General features: G+C 39.5%; 3 protein-coding genes across 4 annotated transcripts in view; all 3 read left to right on the forward strand.

The window, feature by feature from the left end:
• The first annotated feature begins 1,745 nt into the window (after positions 1-1,745).
• On the forward strand, positions 1,746-8,467 carry LOC147817092 (uncharacterized). The gene is made up of 5 exons (XM_087171799.1): positions 1,746-1,857; positions 3,787-3,926; positions 5,028-5,181; positions 5,783-5,863; positions 7,626-8,467. Exons 1-5 carry the CDS (start codon positions 1,812-1,814, stop codon positions 7,721-7,723), a joined length of 519 nt encoding a protein of 172 aa, XP_087027925.1. The 5' UTR covers positions 1,746-1,811; the 3' UTR covers positions 7,724-8,467.
• A 537-nt stretch (positions 8,468-9,004) lies between these two features.
• On the forward strand, positions 9,005-13,908 carry mrpl37 (mitochondrial ribosomal protein L37). Its single transcript, XM_023398212.2, has 8 exons — positions 9,005-9,673; positions 10,549-10,732; positions 11,046-11,161; positions 11,763-11,951; positions 12,070-12,224; positions 12,340-12,471; positions 13,311-13,385; positions 13,602-13,908. Exons 1-8 carry the CDS (start codon positions 9,304-9,306, stop codon positions 13,677-13,679), a joined length of 1,299 nt encoding a protein of 432 aa, XP_023253980.1. The 5' UTR covers positions 9,005-9,303; the 3' UTR covers positions 13,680-13,908.
• A 1,714-nt stretch (positions 13,909-15,622) lies between these two features.
• Positions 15,623-18,338, forward strand: part of acot11a (acyl-CoA thioesterase 11a) — a 16,724-nt gene continuing 14,008 nt past the window's right edge. For both annotated transcript variants that reach the window (XM_023398273.2, XM_023398274.2), the window contains exons 1-4: positions 15,623-15,725; positions 17,491-17,685; positions 17,872-17,941; positions 18,029-18,089. In XM_023398273.2, the coding sequence (XP_023254041.2) occupies positions 15,638-15,725; positions 17,491-17,685; positions 17,872-17,941; positions 18,029-18,089 (414 nt within the window). In that variant the 5' untranslated portion in view covers positions 15,623-15,637. The remainder of the gene's footprint in view (positions 15,726-17,490; positions 17,686-17,871; positions 17,942-18,028; positions 18,090-18,338) is intronic.

Genomic DNA, 18,338 nt, shown 5'->3' on the forward strand with positions numbered 1-18,338 from the left:
TGTGTACAGCTGTAATATCAACTAAAATGTGCCCTGTATTGTCCTAATCTTATGGCCATGTGCTGTAGAGGGCCCATACAGAAATGTAATATATGACATATACTGTATATCTCTATATCAAGATTGATGTTGCCATATATTTCACCCGTAAGATGATACATTATTATCCCATATATACATTCTCTGGATGTATGAAGATATAAGTTTATAACATATATGAAATGCCCAGAGTAAAATTTGGATTAAAATATCTGTGATGTGATGAATTTTTACATCAAACACATGCTCGCGACATGTTGCTACACATATGTGTTATGTGTGTTTTAGTTTATATATTTATTTGATAGGGACAATCGGAACAGTAGGGAACATATTTTCAAAACAGGGCATGAAGCTAATGTGTTGCACAAAGAGTTTATAGCTGTTGCTAATTCTCGACTCCTGTCCCCAGTTGGGCTTTTACATGTAATAAAATGTAATCAAACCAGTCAATAGCAAAAACAACACAACTGATAATATCCTACAATTAGCTAAAAATATGTTCAGTCTAAAGAGACAACAACAAAACAACAAGTTATAAACAGTCATGCAAAGATAATTAACAGATACAGTTATCTAGAAATGGGTACAGCTCTGGTTTGCTATTAGCACTGAACCTTCGTTGTAAAGGAATTTATATCTGGAGTTAATTTGATTTCAGTTGGTGATGTGTTGCAGAGTTGACAGCCCTTTATGGAGGATGCTGATTGTCCACATTTAGATCTACAATGTGATATTTTGCAGTTGCCATTCCCCAAATTCCTATTTACTGTTACTGTCTTGCCTTTGGAAAGATCTGGAGAGAGACTCTGGGGCTAAACTGTTGATACATTTCTAAACTAAATTGAGAAAGCAAAGATGAATAGGAACAGGAGCAGTAGGAAATCAGGTTGGTGGAGTCCGTGACCTCCTTTAAGTCTCTTCTTAAAACGTACTTTTATTGGAGAGCTTTTCCTGGTTTGACTTTCCCTTGAAGTGCTTTATTCTCTTAAAACTACTCTGTATTTTATACACATAATCTGTTTTGCATCTCTTTGAAATCTATTGAGTTTATTGATTCCATTTTTTTGCTGCCCCTGTCAAGCACGTTGTAATGTATATTTTGCTCTAAAGATTATTATGAGGCCTGGTTTCCCAAAAGTACAAAGCTGTTATAAACTATACATTTTAAACAGGAAACACAACATTGCTGATTTTGATATTTTGTCAGATAATATTGTGTTTCTTATGAACAAGGAATTTAATTAATTATGTCTCCATGGTTGTGCTTGTTTGTTGTTATTATTATGTTCACAGAATAATAGCCCCAATTTAAAATGCATTATCATATTATCTTGTTAGGTCCTGTTCTAAAGTGTCATTTATCTTTCAGGGTTGGATGAATAACAAAAAATATTTACTGCAATTTTTTTTGGTATCAGCGCTTATGCTCATTTTGTCTTATGTGCTTTCTGCTTCTCAGCACTGAAGCAGATGTGGGGATTTTTCTAACCATTATCTGCTGTGTATGCAGGTCGCTAACGGTGATGCTATGGTCAGTGTTATCAGCAGAAACCTCGTCTGCTACAGTTATCACGGCTTTCATCGGTTCAGAAGTGCAGAGGTGTACATCCTGTCTGGGACTGAGGTCAGCTGCCTCTGTCAGTTAAATGGTCTGTTTGTACCTTTATGTCAGTGTAATATACAGGAGGTACTGAAACCTGAAACCAGAGACATCCTGAGTCTGACGGTGACAAGCAGATACACTTGACAGGAAAAGAGAGGAGTCAGACATGCTGGTTCTGGTCATTGGTTTGTTGCACTGGACTCAAGCTGAAGGTGAGATTCTTAGTCACTGTAAATATCAGCTATTATAAGCGGCAGTATTACTGTGCATCATTATGTATTCATTACATTGATTTGATTTGGTAATTGATAAATTGATGACAGCAGTTGTATTAATGAAAGTCATAGTCTCTTTAAATGTTCAGATATTTTTGTTATTGGTATTAATTTTATTATTTTGCTGTACAAACATATTAAGATATGAATAACTGTCATTTAAACATTAAAAAAAACAATAGTCACTAACAAATTAGTTATGATTGATAAAAACAGTGTATGTGAATTCACAGGATGAATGAACCTGTGTATTACCCTGGTTTTAGCTACACTTCATTGGCTCCCTGTATCTTTTAGAATAAATTTAAAGTTTCTTGTACTTGTTTATTAAGGTCGTAATGGTCTGGGACCAGCTCACATTGCAGACTCTCTGTCGTTTTATAATCCTTCATGAGTTCTCAGATCTTCTGCTGCCAGGCTTTTAAATACACACAATTGTACACATTAAGCAGAGCAGCACAGCTTTTTATTTATTTTTTTTTATCTATGCTCCAAAACTATGGAATACCCCACATAGAGCGATAAGAGATAGAGGCTCTCTGAACATTTTTAAAACAGCAGCTGAAAACCTTTTTATTTAATGTGGCTTTTGATGAATTCTCTCTCTGTAGCCTATATTTTCATTTTTAATGTAAAGCACTTTGAGCTATATCTCTTGTAGGAAAAGTGCTTAAGTGTTATTATTAATAATAATATAATTAATAACATCAACAATTATAATAAAATGCATTACACATGCTGTATATTTCAGAATACATATACTCACCAATATTCACCAATAATAATTATATTTTGTCAAAGGTTCACTTTGATTGGATTAATTAGATTTTGTATTTGTTTGCCAAATTACTTCTATACATATGGAACGTGTGTGTGTGTGTGTGTGTGTGTGTGTGTGTGTGTGTGTGTGTCTGTCTGTGTGTGCATGTGCATGTGTGGGTGTGTGTGTGTGTGTGTGCATGTGCATGTGTGTGTGTGTGTGTGTGTGTGTGTGTGTGTGTGTGTGTGTCTGTGTGTGCGTGTGCATGTGTGGGTGTGTATAAAGCATTTATACTTAAATGTATATACAGAGTCGTGATCCAGACATAGGCTATATGACGTGTTTATGGATTTCTGGGTCTAAATGAACTGAATAAACACAAATGGGTTAAGAACATGAATTAACTGAAAAGATGTAGATAACAGGATCTAGAAACCTTTTATGCTTCATCAAATTTGTTTATAAAATTTACCATACTAAGAATATAATGTTTAATATTTAAAGCAGACAACATGGGATATGACATGTCACAGTAAACACAGGTATCCATGTTTTACTGGGACATCACTGACACTTAAACATTAAAACAGACATTAATCACCTGTTATGAAAATAAAATGTCTGCTGGGAAAAAGGTACTCTGGATTATTGGATTGGTTATTGGATTATCTGCATTATTGAAACGCTCTGTTATCAGAGTTGTAATATTTATTCATTACACTTTATTAAATTACCTTTAAGCTTCTTTGTTACCGATATCACAAACAGTACTTAGACCTAACCGAAATGAATCAAACTATCATTCACCGTGTTGTTGCAGATACTTGCAGACAACCGGTGTTCTATAGTGTCATTCTACATAATGGATGATCCTACAAACCTCCAGTTGTGCAACAATGTTTCATTCATCCGTCAACACGAAAACTGACGACACTCAATCCTACAAAGCCTGAAAATCTGTTCCAATCAATTTTGGGCAACTGAGCTGACAATAGAAATTCAACAGCGCTTGAGAAACTCAAGAGAATTGTTGTGTGGATTACTTTTCTTTTAACTGAGTAGTTTAGTCTTCTTATGTTTTCCTCCTGTCACTGCCTCTTCTACAGGTGGCTGCATCGGACCTATTGTGACTATATCTGCTGATAAGATGGTGCTTTCAGCTGTAGAGGGCTTCAGGCTGAGATGTGAGTTCATGTGTTTGGGAGCCCAACATGTGGCCCAGCTATGGAGGAACAGAGAATATGAGGTAGTTGAAAGAACACCTTTAAGGGTTTCCAACATTTTTATTTTATTTTGACATGAATAAAGCTGTATGTAAATGTAAATAAACCAGTTCTCTTGTTGCTGAAGACAACAATGGTGATTCTGGTTAGCTGCATGGTTTGCACAACCTTGTGCATCAAACACTTCAAGAAGGTGTTACAGTTACATTAAGATGTAAAAAAAAAAAAAACTAGTAAGGACCAAATGTGAAGAAATCAGCAATTAAAAGTAAAGTCAGTTCATTTAAAGCTCCATAGAATCTAAAGGCAGATGTCCATGTGTTGTTTGATTATAAAGCAGGTGTAGGTTTTATATTAATACTGTGAAAGTATCAAAGCCTCAGTCCACAGAGAAATGCACACAGCCTGTATTCAGACACTGAGCCTTAAAACCAGCCGTCAGGACTTCTGGAACTTTGTGATGTCACAACAAAGAAGTCACCACCCTCAGCCATGCCCAATGCCCCGCCCACCAGGACCCTCCATCCAACCTTGCAGGATTTGGTTTCTCTGAGTTTTTTACCTGAACTCTGCTATATTTTTATTGGATCACTCAGAAAACAGTCAGCCAATCAGAACAGAGACTCAGAGCCTCCTCTCTTCTGATTGGCTCACTGACCTGTTGTTACTAGAGCTCCAGAGAGAAGCCTGAGAGAGGAGATGTGAAACTATGCTGAGATGGTTTTTGGTTCTTAAAACCACAAAAATATCTTCTGATGCATCAACACTTCAAATAAAACACAGAAGAAGAGGAGAGTATGGAGCTTTTAATGTGGAGCCATGTCTGTTCAATTAAAAATGAGTTGAGTGAGACTTCTTTGACACATCCATTCCCTGATCACCACAATATGAATCGATCTGAATTCAATACAATTGAATTTGTGAAAATGACAATGTTCAGCTTTGCATGACAGTGGCTGAAAATCTTGTTTTTACTGAGCGTTATTGGTGAAACCATGCGCTCTTCTCACTTGACTCTTTCAGCCATAGAAGGCAGTGAGAAACTGTTTTCAGCCAGGTGTGATGTTACTGTTGAGAGGGTGATGAAGTGGATCATAACAGTAAGAACTGTTATTGTCTTCTAGGACAGAGTGTCCCTTGTCAATTTTACCGCCATCATCCCCAGTGTGAGCCTGGTTGTGGATATCAGCTCTGCTACAGGGGCACACACTGGATATTACTCCTGCATGACACAGCCCCCCGATACAATCAGCCCAGACATCTTGATTCAGATATCAGGTAAAACCTCACAGCACAGTCCTCTATTAATGCTCGTTCCTGCGTCAGTGGTGACTGTAAGGAGTTCATCATAACTTCATTATTTACTGATGTATTATCATTTCAACCAATCAATTAGAATCTTCTACTACACATAGGAAGCCTGGTGAGTAATCATGATTGAAGTGTTCCATATCAAATAAATAAAATATATCTTACTTCAATAATCATATGAATGAAAATGTGTAAAATACGTGAATCAACCAACAATTTGTGAATTTATTGGTATTATAATAACTTTATTTCATAATGCCAGTGTTTGCACCACCCTCTGACCTTTAAGCCAATCACATGCTCCCTTAACGCAATAAAACAATTTTAAAGCAGGCACTGAGAAAAATTATATTATGAAATAAAAAAGATAAAAAAGTATTATGAAGAATATTAACTTTTATAAAACTCTGTGATTATAAAAATAGGAATGATAAAATAATATTTCATTATAATGCATTATATATTTTACAAATATGACTGTTTTTTTATAGGCTGATTACATATTTATTTATTTGATGTTGAGCACTGTGCAGCTTCAGTGATTAATGATGAACTGTCTCCCCTCCAGATAATCTGACGACAGCAACATCTCCCCCGACCACAACCAGCACCTCCTGCTGTGACAGCACCCAGCAGCCGAGCCGTGAAGGTGAGAGCTCACAGACGTGGGGTACTGACCCTCTGAACTGTCAACACTTACATCTGCAGTCAGTCTAATAATATATTCAATATGTCAAGCAATGAAAAATATTGATGATTTCATTTATCTGCTGTCTTCAGTACAATACTTGACAATAGAATGTGTCTCCTCAGAAATATATTGCTAATTGTAGTTTCAACGTCCATATGAATAAATGGAGAATAAGATCTGAGAGACCTACTTCTGCTTCTTGGATACAAATTGGTGTTGGAAGTAAATGAGAAATGGCTGCTAGACTTTTGAGTACTTCTTCATTGAGCCTCTTGTAGCATACTTCAGTTTTTCTAGCTTCAGATATGCCATAACACTCTCTACCTGTTGGGAATGTGCTGGAGGTTTGTTAGATTTCCACTGTGAAAATATTGGCCTCCCTGCCATTAGTGAGGGAAAGGTAAGTGCATCAACCTGAGCATGTGACAGTGAAGCTTCCTGTAGGTGCTACTCCAAACATTGCAATTGCTGGATCTGGTTGTACTTCTTTCTGACACCCATAAAAAGGTCTCAAAAAATTGCTGACTTGACTGGAGTGAAGCACCAGTCAAGTGTTGATCCATAAGAAGATATATTTGCAATTTTTAAGAACCTAAATCCATCTCAATGTAGTTTTACATCTCCTCTCTCAGACTTCTCTCTGGAGCTCTAGTAATAACAAGTTGGTGAGCCAATCAGAAGAGAGGAGGCTCTGAGCCTCTCTTCTGATGGGCTGACTGTTTTCTGAGTGATCCAATAAAAATAAAGCAGATTTCAGGTAAAACACTCAGAGAAACCAAATCCTGCAAAGTTGGATGTAGGGTCCTGGTGGGCGGGGCTTGGGGCATGGCAGAGGGTGGTGATTGTTTTGTTGTGACATCACAAAGTTCCAGAAGTGCTTAAACTTGTCATTTATATTTCAATGTTTTCATTCTTTAATACCTTTTCTATTTTTCCTAATAAAATTGTAATTTTTAACAGTTTCACCAAGTGCTACACATATTTAGAATCAGCATAACCTCAGCTGATAATAAATGTCACTCAATAAAGACTTCAGTACAGAGGTTAATAGCCTATAAAACAAAAAAGAAAAAAAAATGGAACCTTGAATTTTTCCTGATTTTAATGATAAAAACACTTTAAATCATAACAAAGAAGAAAGAAATTCAACACAGAAAATTGCATTTATTTATTTGAGTTGTTCTAGAGGTGATTTGAAGTTTCTATCTTCATCTGTTCATGAGATAAGCTTATTCTCTGGAGCAGTATTTATGGGCGTTTTTTTGTCTGGTCCTTGAAAAATCAGCTCCAAATCCTCCACTGCACTAAATATGTGACTGTCACATCCTTCTGTCTTTAGTCTGTCATTTTTAACAAACTCTAAACAACTTCTCCTCACTCTGATATCACAGTAAAACAGCACTGCTCCCATTAAGTCTGGGTATAAAGCCGAAGCAGACCAAGTCTCTGAATCAGACAGTCTGATTGGCTGTGACCTCATCCACTGGAGCCCACACACACACATACACCATGTGGCTTCCATTACAGTACTATAATGCATATAGACCTTTTAAGTTTGCATGATTTACATTTAAATTAAATGTACTTTTTTTACTGTGTCTTTTCTTCTGTTGCTGCTTGTACCTCTGCCTCTTTTCATCTATATGTATGTTCCTGCAGCTTTACCTTTGAGACACTTTACGTAACTAAAACCTCAGTTCACATCCATGTGTCTGTGCAGGTCTGCAGGGTCAGATCTGGTACTGGATGCTGCTGGGAAAATGTACCATCCTCCTCCTCAGTTTAGCCTCCCTGGCTGTAAAACACAAGAGAGGATGAGTAGTGAAGAGACGAGAAGAGAAGAGAACAGTTGTTAATTTAAGCATTTAATGTCTGTTCTTCATGCTGTAAATTGGAGTTGATTTTATTGCCTTCCTGGAGTCATTTCTTTTATGTTCATTGTATTGTTTGATTTGTGTCATATCACAGAAATCTCACATATAGTGGTGATATAGAAATACTGACCTCAAAATCTGAAAGTGACTTGTTAAAAATACAATTGAAATTTAAAGAAATGATATATTTGCTATTGTTATTATGGCACAGCTTTAACAATAAAAAACAACATTCAACGTTACATTCTAAAATGACACACAAATTGCACATGATTTGATTGATTACATTTATTTGATGATTAGAAATACAGAATAATTCTGACCCTATAGTTATGATGGATTAAACTACAACAAATGAGACAAATAAAACATAAAACCATCACACAGACGAGAGTGAGCGTATGGAGTCCACACAAAACACTTTTGAGCTGAGATACAATTTCATACCATGAGGTGGCGCTATGGTTAAAGTGAGCGTTTCCTTCCACGTATGTAGAGTCAACCCATTTAAAGCCCCTTATCCACTGGTCAAAAAACCTGCCAACATCGGGCTTTTGTCAGTAATGGAAAAGGGTTCAATCAGTATTCAAACCCAGGTCGCATGACTGTGCAGCAGACATGGGTATTTATCGGCTCCAGGATTGTTTTGTTTTGTCAAAAATGAGCAGGTATAAGCGGGTTGTTTAAACACGGGAAACCCCGGTAATAAAAGCCGACTGACTCCACTGCCAGTCGGGTTTGTCTTTCTGCTCAGACTGAGGACACACACAACTGCAAGGAGTTATGTCATCACATGCCCCTACAGAGCACACACACAGGAGCACACACACAGACCAGTGGGGAGAGAGAGAGAGAGTTAGCTGCTGGCTGCCGTGCAAACGCTGTGACGCTTCGATCTGTGTGATTGTGTGTTTTTGAAAACTTATTGAAGGGCTGCAGCTCACTCTTTCACCCCGGGGCGCGGTGTCGCCTCGGCGTTTCTGCTTCAACAGCGCTGTGCTGGACAGGTGACGAGTGTGTTTACAGTGTGTGCGCCGAAAAAGATTATAGAAGGAAAAGGGAGGCGGAAAATTACACCCAGGCGCACTGTTTGCATCAATGTTAACATCAATATAACAGAAGTATTATATTATATAAAAAAATACATACTATTCTGTCATAGCGCAAGCACACTATTATCATATTATTCTACACTATTTAAATTACATTTTATTATATTTTATAATATCATATTACCATATCGTACCCTTCGTGTCACACTTGTTTATGTTATGAAAAATAACTTATAAAGAACAAAAAGGGAAAGGAGATCATAGACTTTCCGATCGTGGTAAAGTGAAGTTACACACTCCCGTACAGCAGGCGGCGACACGGACCTGTGGTTTGTAACATAAAAATCAAAGAAGAAGAAGAGGAACGACGTCAGTGGCTCAAAATGGCGGCTCCCTGCAGTAGCATCTGACAGGCTATGACTTAGGTCACAGTTACAGCTCAAGTCTTTTAAACTTAATAAGAAGTAGAGCCATGTTCCCGGAAACGGCTCAGTGCTTAAAAGCTGCGTCCTCGCTGTTTTCTCAAACCGTTTATCTGAAGGAACTGAGGCGGTTGTCCGCACATGGAGGAGCCCGGAGGCATTTCGGTGTGAGCCGCTGTCTCACAGCCAAGGTTCCTCCAGCGCCGAAACCCAGGCAGAAAGTGGAGATACCCGGACTGGAGATGGTCACCTACGGGGAAAGGATGCACTATGTGCCGGGGCTGTCTAAGCCCAGCTACCCGGGCTGGGAGCGGGACTACAAGGACCCGAGATACTACAGGTCTCCCCCGGTTCAGGACATGCCGCTGTACAAAGAGAAACCGTGTTATGTGTTCAGCCAGAGGACCAGCATGTTGGAAGGTAAACTGTCATAACCATTATACACTACAGGCCTTCACTGTTGACTTAAACTGTAATAATATATGATTGGCATAATCACGAAAGAGGCTCAGTACTCCTAATATTTTTACAGTGAGTTACTGTCATAAATGAATTTAAGTTTGAATTAGTTGAAGTGCTGCCTGGAGGACTAGGGGTCCCGGATTTATCAGAATATCCTACTGACACTGACTCTTTTTTTTACTGTACAATAAATCTCCAGTGGACAGGTTTCAATCACATTTTCACTGCAGTGGTTGAGGTCTGTGTCATCACTGTCCTTTTATGATGCCCACTGTTTCCCAGACATAGCAAAACTGAAACATCCACTTATTCTGTGTTTTTGAATGTTACTTCATTCTTGTGTGTATGTTTGAACAGCTTTAGGTTAAATACTAATAAAAAGTACATATTGTGCTTGACATCTGTTACGTTGAGTCTTAAAGCACACACAATTTTATATTTGGATGCTTATGGTATCACCAAGCTTCTTCATGCTAGGATGCAGGTACTTGATGAGGATGTTTACCTCAGCAAGTACCTGCAATTTTAGTTAACCTCAATCCTCATCTAGCACCAGCTTTGACACAGAAACCTGTCTGTTAGTTTGTATGTTTGGGATAATCATGATTGCACAACTTATTATTATTATTATTATTATTATTATTATTATATATTAGATTCTAATCTGATTTATCTTGTAAAGTGTTGATATTAGTAAAGATCCAAGTGACTTGACTGTTGATAATAATGTTAATAATAATAATTAATAATAATAATAATGTCAAAACCTCATGGCCCTTCACGTCTCTCTCTCTCTCTCTCTCTCTCTCTCTCTCTCTCTCTCTCTCTCTCAGGTGTGCGTCAGGCTCTGTGGTTGACCAAAACAAAGCTGATCTCTGGTCTGCCCCCTCAGCTCGTCTCATTGGCTGAGGATCCTGCCAATCAGATACCAGATCAGGATGAGCGCGTTCAGAATGCCATCAAACATGCGCGCTTCTGGGACACGACAGTGGAGCGCCCAGGCAAAGAGAAATACAGGTAGCTATGTTACACACATAATGTTTATTGTTTGGTTGAGTTAATTAATGAGTGAGTTGGGAAAGGTTGAGAACCGCTGGTTTAGAGTCACCATGGATTTTACCTCATGTGCTTACTAACTTTTGTAAATGAGCCATTGTGATGACCTTTGCTAATGACGTGACTTTGTTGTTACATTCACGTGTCTAAATGTGTCACACCATCTGACAGCTGTGTTGCTCAAAAGTGGCAGTTGTGCTCTTTTACTCTCCTAGTTTGTGAGTCACACTCCCCTCTCTCACTGTGTGTGTGTGTGTGTGTGTTCCTCCCTCAGCAACACTCTGCTCATCAACCTGATGCATCTGTGTGCGACTCTGCAGTCCGTTCACCCTGCGATAGGAAGGAGGATCCTCGCTGAGAAGTACATATTGGCAGCTACATGGAAAAGAGGTATTACCCTCTTAGATTACCTGCAGTATGCGCTGTGCTTAGAGGTATCTGTGTTAGGAAGTGACGTTTTTACAAGTGGATCCCCGTTTTGTTTGTATTGTGAATGCTAACAGGCTAACACACACTGCTGATGCTTTCATGGTGTTATACAGACTGACCTTTGGTGACCATAACGAGCAAATAAATGTAACAATGTGCTAACAGATGCTGTGAAGAAGTCTTCAATGAAATTAAATATTGCGATATTTCCCGCCATATGCAATGCTCATGCTGCAGAGTATGTGACAAATAACACAGCAGCTTTGCTTGTACCTAAAACATAAAATACAACAATATGATTGCAAAATACAATAATGTTGTATATTAATATATACAGTATCAAGATTTTAAGATTAATTCAAGATTAATTTTTGGATATTGCTCAAGCATAGCCAAAAGTAATTTCACTAGATCAGTAAAAACATTGACTTGCTGGTGTCATCATGGAGAAATGAAAGGATCACCATGATGTGACTGTCTGTACAAACTGTGGAGCAATGCTTTGAATAGTTGCATAGATTCATGCTAATGGATTTTGATTTCTACTTATTCTTGGTACCAGGTGAGGACTTGTTCCAGATTAGGGGTCAGAACAGATTATTGCACAACTGCATGGATCCTCTCCCTGAGGTTTCTGGGAAACAGGAAGTGGCCGACACGGCAGATCATGCTCTGGAGACCTTCTATCCCGTCTCCCCCACAATAGACCTGCAGAAAATACACATGTACGAGGAGGAGGTGAACTGCTCAGGTGAGACGAGTCCCAGTCATGCTGTAATAGTGGTAATGTTACTAGTTTAGCGTAGCACAAGGATCTTACTTTGTCCAGTGTTCAGTGTAATTACATGACACCTCTCTCGTCCAATCAGGTTTCAGGGATGACTACCCTTATCCTCATGCCCACACACTTTACTTCCTGGAGGCAGCTGATGCTCGCTGTAAGCTCCGCATAGAGCAGTTCAGAGCCAACATGCTCATGTTCACCTTTGGAAACGCTCTGGCCCGCGCTCACAAACTGTATGGGGTGAGGATACACAACCAACAGGCTCCAACTGTCTGTCAGCATACTGCTGTAGCTAGGATTACAATTATCCTTCACTCTCTCTCTTTGTCTTTCTTATATTGTGTGTGTGTGTCAGACCCAGCCCCAGTGTGTATTAGATCGTCCTATAACAGTCCAGGCTGTAGGGACCAACGGCAGAATGTTCCAGTTCATGGTTTTCCAGCTCAACACTACAGATCTCTCAGGAGACAGCGGTGTCAAGAACCAGGTGCTTTATCTTCATCATCAACTTCATGTGCTCAAGAATCAAACAGACTTGATGTTAAAGGCTACGATGTCAGGATACGCAGCTATGAGAAAGCTAATACTTATAGATGAAGGGTAGACCAGAAAATACTTAACAGACCAGCAGCTCTATCTATAGTGAACAGCCTGAAACATTCATTATTCATTAAATATCCTATTTCCACTTTCCTGCATCGAGACAGAATTCAGGCCTAAGCTGATATATTATTTCTTTTAAATTTTGTCAGGCTGCACTTTTTGAATCATAATATTTAAACAGTATTCACAATATTTAATTAGCCCATTCAAAGTGATTTTCTACTGTCCATATTCACATGATGTTACAACACGGCTGAAGCTTCATCAAAAGCAAGCCAAACCTCTGATCCTCAATAACTGCAGCTACAATTATACACAACACGAACTTAATGACAACATTTGATCTCATTCTCTGTGTCATGTATCATCCTTAATGATGATTCACAACACTGTAAATCATTATAGAGGTATTGATCACATGGATCCTTCCAGTGATAAACATGAATAGATCCATCTATCCATCAGCCATATCGCTTATCCTTTAAGGGTTGGGTTGGAGGGGGGGTGTCTGGAGCCAGTTAGCGCTTTTATTGAGGGCTAAATACACAGGAGAATGCAAAGAATCTTGTCCTCATAACAAACTGTCATCAACAGCCTTTCTGTCAGAGTCATTTGATTAAGTACTGAAACTAAAGTACATGCTGTCACATGTGCAGTAGCTGTAGCTGATGATCTTTGTCATCGCTGTGTTTCATTCTTTGAAATGTGGTCTGCTCTGTGCAGGTGTGGCTGGATGAAGATGTTGAGCTCTATGAATTTGCAAAAGTGCAACCACTGATCAAGAAGAAACAAGTGAAGGTAAGACAGTCCAGCTCTTTACAGCCATGTTCTGTCATCAACACTGAAATACAAGATCCTATCCTGCAGTGTGTTGTTATTTCAGTCATAGATTTTTATATGAGCCTGTTCTCCTCCTCCATAACTGTACTGTGTGTGTATATTAACTATTGACATTGTCATGAGCACAGTTGTATAAGGTTACATGAGTCTGATGGTTGCTGTGTCTCCCTGTAGGTACCGGCTGGTCTGGCAGGATACAAGCCTGAAGCATTCAGCAAGTTCCTGGCCCTGTACCTGCACGGAGCTGTGTAGGACTGCTTACCGTGTGTGTGTGCCTGCGTGTGTGTGTGTGTGTGTGTGTGTGTGTGCGTGCGTGCGTGCGTGCGTGCGTGCGTGTGTGTGCTTGGGATCTAAACCAGTGTCCAGAAAACTCCTGGTTCAGCGCGTGAACTCGACTGGAACAACAGCTTCTCATGTTGACACGCTGACTCCAACACAGTGTGAAATCAGTCAATAAAAACGGCCATTGTATCTGAGTGTATTTGAAGTGTGGTGTCTTCCTGTTCAGCCAATTTAAAATGAACAAATACTGCTATCCTTAACTGTTTGATTTTTTTGTGTAAATTCTCATCCTCAAAGCTAAAGGTAACGCTGCTACAATGTTTAATTTCAGCAGGAAATCTCGCAAAATTATGACTTTATTCTCATATTATGGCTTTATTCTCGCAATTTCAGATTCATTTTTTTTCCTCATTCTGGGTGTGGAGCTGCAGAATATATGAGGATAATGTGGGAACAGCCTGGAAGTTATAGAAGTTTTAGCAGCGTATCTAAACATCATACTAGAAAAAACGACCAAACAAAACCAGATTCTCTGGTCTGATGAAACCAGGATTGAACTGTTTAGTCTCAGTTGTAAGAGACATATCTGGAGGAAACCAGGCACAGCTCGTCAATTGCCCAACACCGTCCCAACAGTGAAGCATGGTGGAGGCAGCATCAGGCTGTGGGTGTGTTTTTCAGCAGCAGGGATGGGGAGAGTGGTCAAGGCTGAAGGAAATCTGACTGGAGCAAAGTATAGAGAAATCCTTAATGAAAACCTGGACAAGCGCACACAGGACCTCAGACTGGGCCTCAGACTGGGCAGACCGCTTCACACAGCAAAGACACCACAGTGGCTAAGGGATAATCCCATGAATGTCCTTAAGTGGCGTACAGACCCCTGACTTTAACCCAATCCAACATCTCTGAAAGAGACCTGCACGTCTGTCCACTGATGTCCCCATCCAACCTCACTGAGCCTGAGAGGATCTGCAGGGAAGAATGGCAGACAATCCCCAAATCCAGGTCTGTAAATGCTTCAACTTAGTACTGAGTAAAGAATTTGAATACTTATGTCAATGTGATATTTGTGTTTCTCCATTTAAATAAATTTGCTATATATTTTTAGTTTTAGTTTAAGGCTGCAACAAAACAAAATGTGAAAAAAAAATAAAGGGGTCTTTATACTGAGTGCACTGTAGAGCGAGCTGGTGATCTGGCGTCACTTTGCCCAGTTTGTCATTCATCCTTGGATCCATTGCTGGTTAATAAAACCATATATACAGTAATTCTGGTTAATAATATTGTCACATGACATGTGCACTTTCATAAAAAAAGAAGCCAGTAAAAAAGGAAGCCAGTGAGCGTGCCAGCATGTGTCAGCATGTTTTCCTGGAGAGGTAGACCACACCAGACTCAAACAGACTGTGACAGTGTGCGTCAGGCCACGCCCTCAAAGGGCGTATAGGGAGGTGAGTGTTCTGTTTGACAAAACTTTGTAGAGTTTTGTCAAGTTAGTCAAATGCAAATAGCGGAAGTCACCGTCTTTGCTTCTATCATAAAATGTGGCATTAAATGACCGATCAGTAAATCTGTTTTTCTTTTGTTGATATGTTATTTGAATTCATTCTTATCATTTTTCTCTTTTGTGTATTGTCTTTATACCTAATGCTGAAGTTGTCAGATCTTTACACTTAAATTTTATAAGGGTCATAAAGGTGTACACAATGTTTTTTTCTACCTGTTTTTCAGGGTTTCCAAATATCAGTATTTGAATTATGCTCTTACCTTCTCTACATTCACAATTACTTTATTTCACAACACACATAAGTATGCTTCTGAGACTATTCACTGTAGGAATGAATAGCCAAACACAGGCATGTTGGCTAGTAAGGCTTTTATTTTGAAAGGTATTACCGGAATACCTTTTGGTACCTGCCGTGAAATAGATGCTGCACTTCGGGGAACGATGTGAACTAACACCGTCCTCGACTGCTCGAGCACCGGCCACTGAAACATCCGTCAGCCACCCATCTGGTCAGTTGTCCGCTCTGTACATCTAAACTTCAGCTAAACTGTCTTTTTACCGCCGTGACTTTTACTCAGCTAGCTAGTTTTACGATTAGCAAGTATTTTAACCAGCCAACGTAGCTACTTCTTTATGCGCGTGATGATTTCAGCAACTTGTTTTTTGGCCGTTAACTTCAGAGCTGTGGGAGAGTTTTGAAGTTTGTTTACAGACAGAAAAATGACGTCAGGTTACTATAACTTAACTAAATGTTTCCTTCGGGTATTTCATGTGCATGTGTCGGGTTAGGTTGAGGAATAATGTACTGTCAGATGTTATACTAGCTGCTCAGAGCACCTGTAGCTACAGTCACATCATAATGTTGTTCGGTTGTAACGAAGCAGTAAATTACACATTAATTATCACTTTTAAAACATGACTCTTACTAGTCCATTTCTAGTCCGTACTTAGACCACGAACCGACCAGAACTGCGACGCTGAAATATTTATATTTCGTGGATGAAGCTTGTGACAAGAACTTCTCATTTGTAGAATAACACTGAATTGAAAAACGAGTCATTGTACAGGAAGCTGTTGCAGTAAACTAATGTATGTCGCCATCATTTGTGTGTGAGACTCTCATGTAAACACTGAACGAATGTGACCTGGTGAGTCACAGACTGGGGATATCACAGAAGAAAGATCAGGAGGACCTGGTGAGTCACAGACTGGGGATATCAGTTTCCTGGGAAAAATGGTACTAGACAGATTACTCCACTTGTTCGTACAAAGGAAGATAAAAATCTACGGTGGCCGTCAGGGGACTGCATCTTAAGAAAAACATGCAAATAGACAAAACACAAACAAATTCAGAAAACATCTTCATCAATTTGACACCGCATGTGCTGCAAATACTCAAAACTAAGCCAAACATACAAAGGTGTGATGCACCTGGCTGGGACGCACTTAGTGTTTTACTTTTAACTTCAAAAGTCACAATTGGGCATTGATCAACAATTGCATCCCAGCCAGGTTCATCACTTTTGTTTTAAGTTAGAGAGAGAGAGAGGGAGAGAGAGAGGATGATATGCAGCAAAGGGCTTAAGTCGCAGTGCATTGAGCTCTCAGGGCCACCGTAAAATTCCTTAAAAAATAAAAGACTCAAAACAGCAGTCATGTTATTCTTACAGTCTGACTGAAGCTGAGAAATTCTCTGATTAAAGTCACAGATGTGAAACAGCTGAGAAATGACCTTTATAGCAGCTTACAACTGGGACTGCAACTCTTGTGTTGGAGCGCTTACTTCAACATGATAATTTCATTATAGTCAATTCACCAACATGACTGCCTCTTTCTATCAGCATTTACTTATTACATGAGCTTCACCCTAACTGACAATAAAAAACAAAAACATTTGTTGTATTGGTATTCCATTTTAAATAGCACATTTAATCTAATGGTTCAACAGTTAATGGTCAGTTAGCGAGCGTCGGCTATTGGTCAGAAAAAAAATTCAAAATGAGCATCCCTACTGTGAGACTTTCCATGTGCAGGAAAATCTTCAAACTTGTTTTTAGGAACCAGCCCCAGTGCTGGTCCTGAGTCAGTAAAGTCCTTCACAGTACATGTTGAAGTGTTAGCATGTAGCTTATTGTGACTCAGGATGATAGTGTAAAAATGGAGCATGTGGGCAAAGCATGTTGTGGACAAATGTTGTCCTTGGCGTCTCACTTTTTATCTCTTTGAATCTGATCAATATAACGGCCGATCTATAACACTCTTTCCTTCCTTCAGCTTTGAAGATGAGTTGTAGAGTGTCAGGTGATCTGGAGAGAGATGAGGCGGAAGAGGAGGAGGAAGAAGAGGAGAGCATGAACCCGACGGAGGTGAAAATGAGTCAGATAGTTATGCCCTGTCACAGCAACCACCGACAGGAGCTGAGCGTGGGACAGCTGCTCAAATGGATAGACTCCACCGCCTGCCTCTCTGGTGAGGTGTTTGTGTGTGTGTGTGTGTGTGTGTGTGTGTGTGTGTGTGTGTGAGAGAGAGAGAGAGAGAGAGCCAGTGAACATTACTGGTGCAGTGTGTGTTGAAATGGTCATTTCATTTGTGAGTGTCCAGTGTATGTTGTAACCACAGAGCAGGCAGACAGGACATGACACATCTCTGTTTCAGCTGAGAGACATGCTGGAAGCCCCTGTGTCACTGCGTCCATGGATGACATCCACTTTGAACACACCATCAGGTAACAGGAAGTGTGTGTACAGAAAGGGCTTGCGTGTGAGTGTGTGTTTACAGTAGATACTCATTCTTCATTTGTGTCTTTGTCCAGTGTGGGTCAGGTGGTGAACATCAAGGCAAGGGTCAACAGAGCCTTTAACACCAGTATGGAGGTCAGAGACGGTCACACTATGTTCTTACAGTGTATGAGTAACAATGTTCAACACACACACTCATTCTCTGTTCCTTTACATGTGTACCACTTTACCCTTGTGTAATAATCATAGAAAACACAAAATCATTTTGCAGAGCCACGCCCCCAGCTATTACAGGAGACCTGGTTATTTTTTTTAATACCAGCTTTTACAGGAGAATCTTTTGCATCTGTAATAGTATCACTTCTGATATTGTTTGTAGTGGCT

This window comes from Seriola lalandi, unplaced genomic scaffold (assembly GCF_002814215.2).
Source record: "Seriola lalandi dorsalis isolate HSWRI2012SDOR001 ecotype SW California unplaced genomic scaffold, Sedor1 jcf7180002054981, whole genome shotgun sequence".
Classification (NCBI taxonomy): Eukaryota; Metazoa; Chordata; class Actinopteri; order Carangiformes; family Carangidae; genus Seriola; species Seriola lalandi.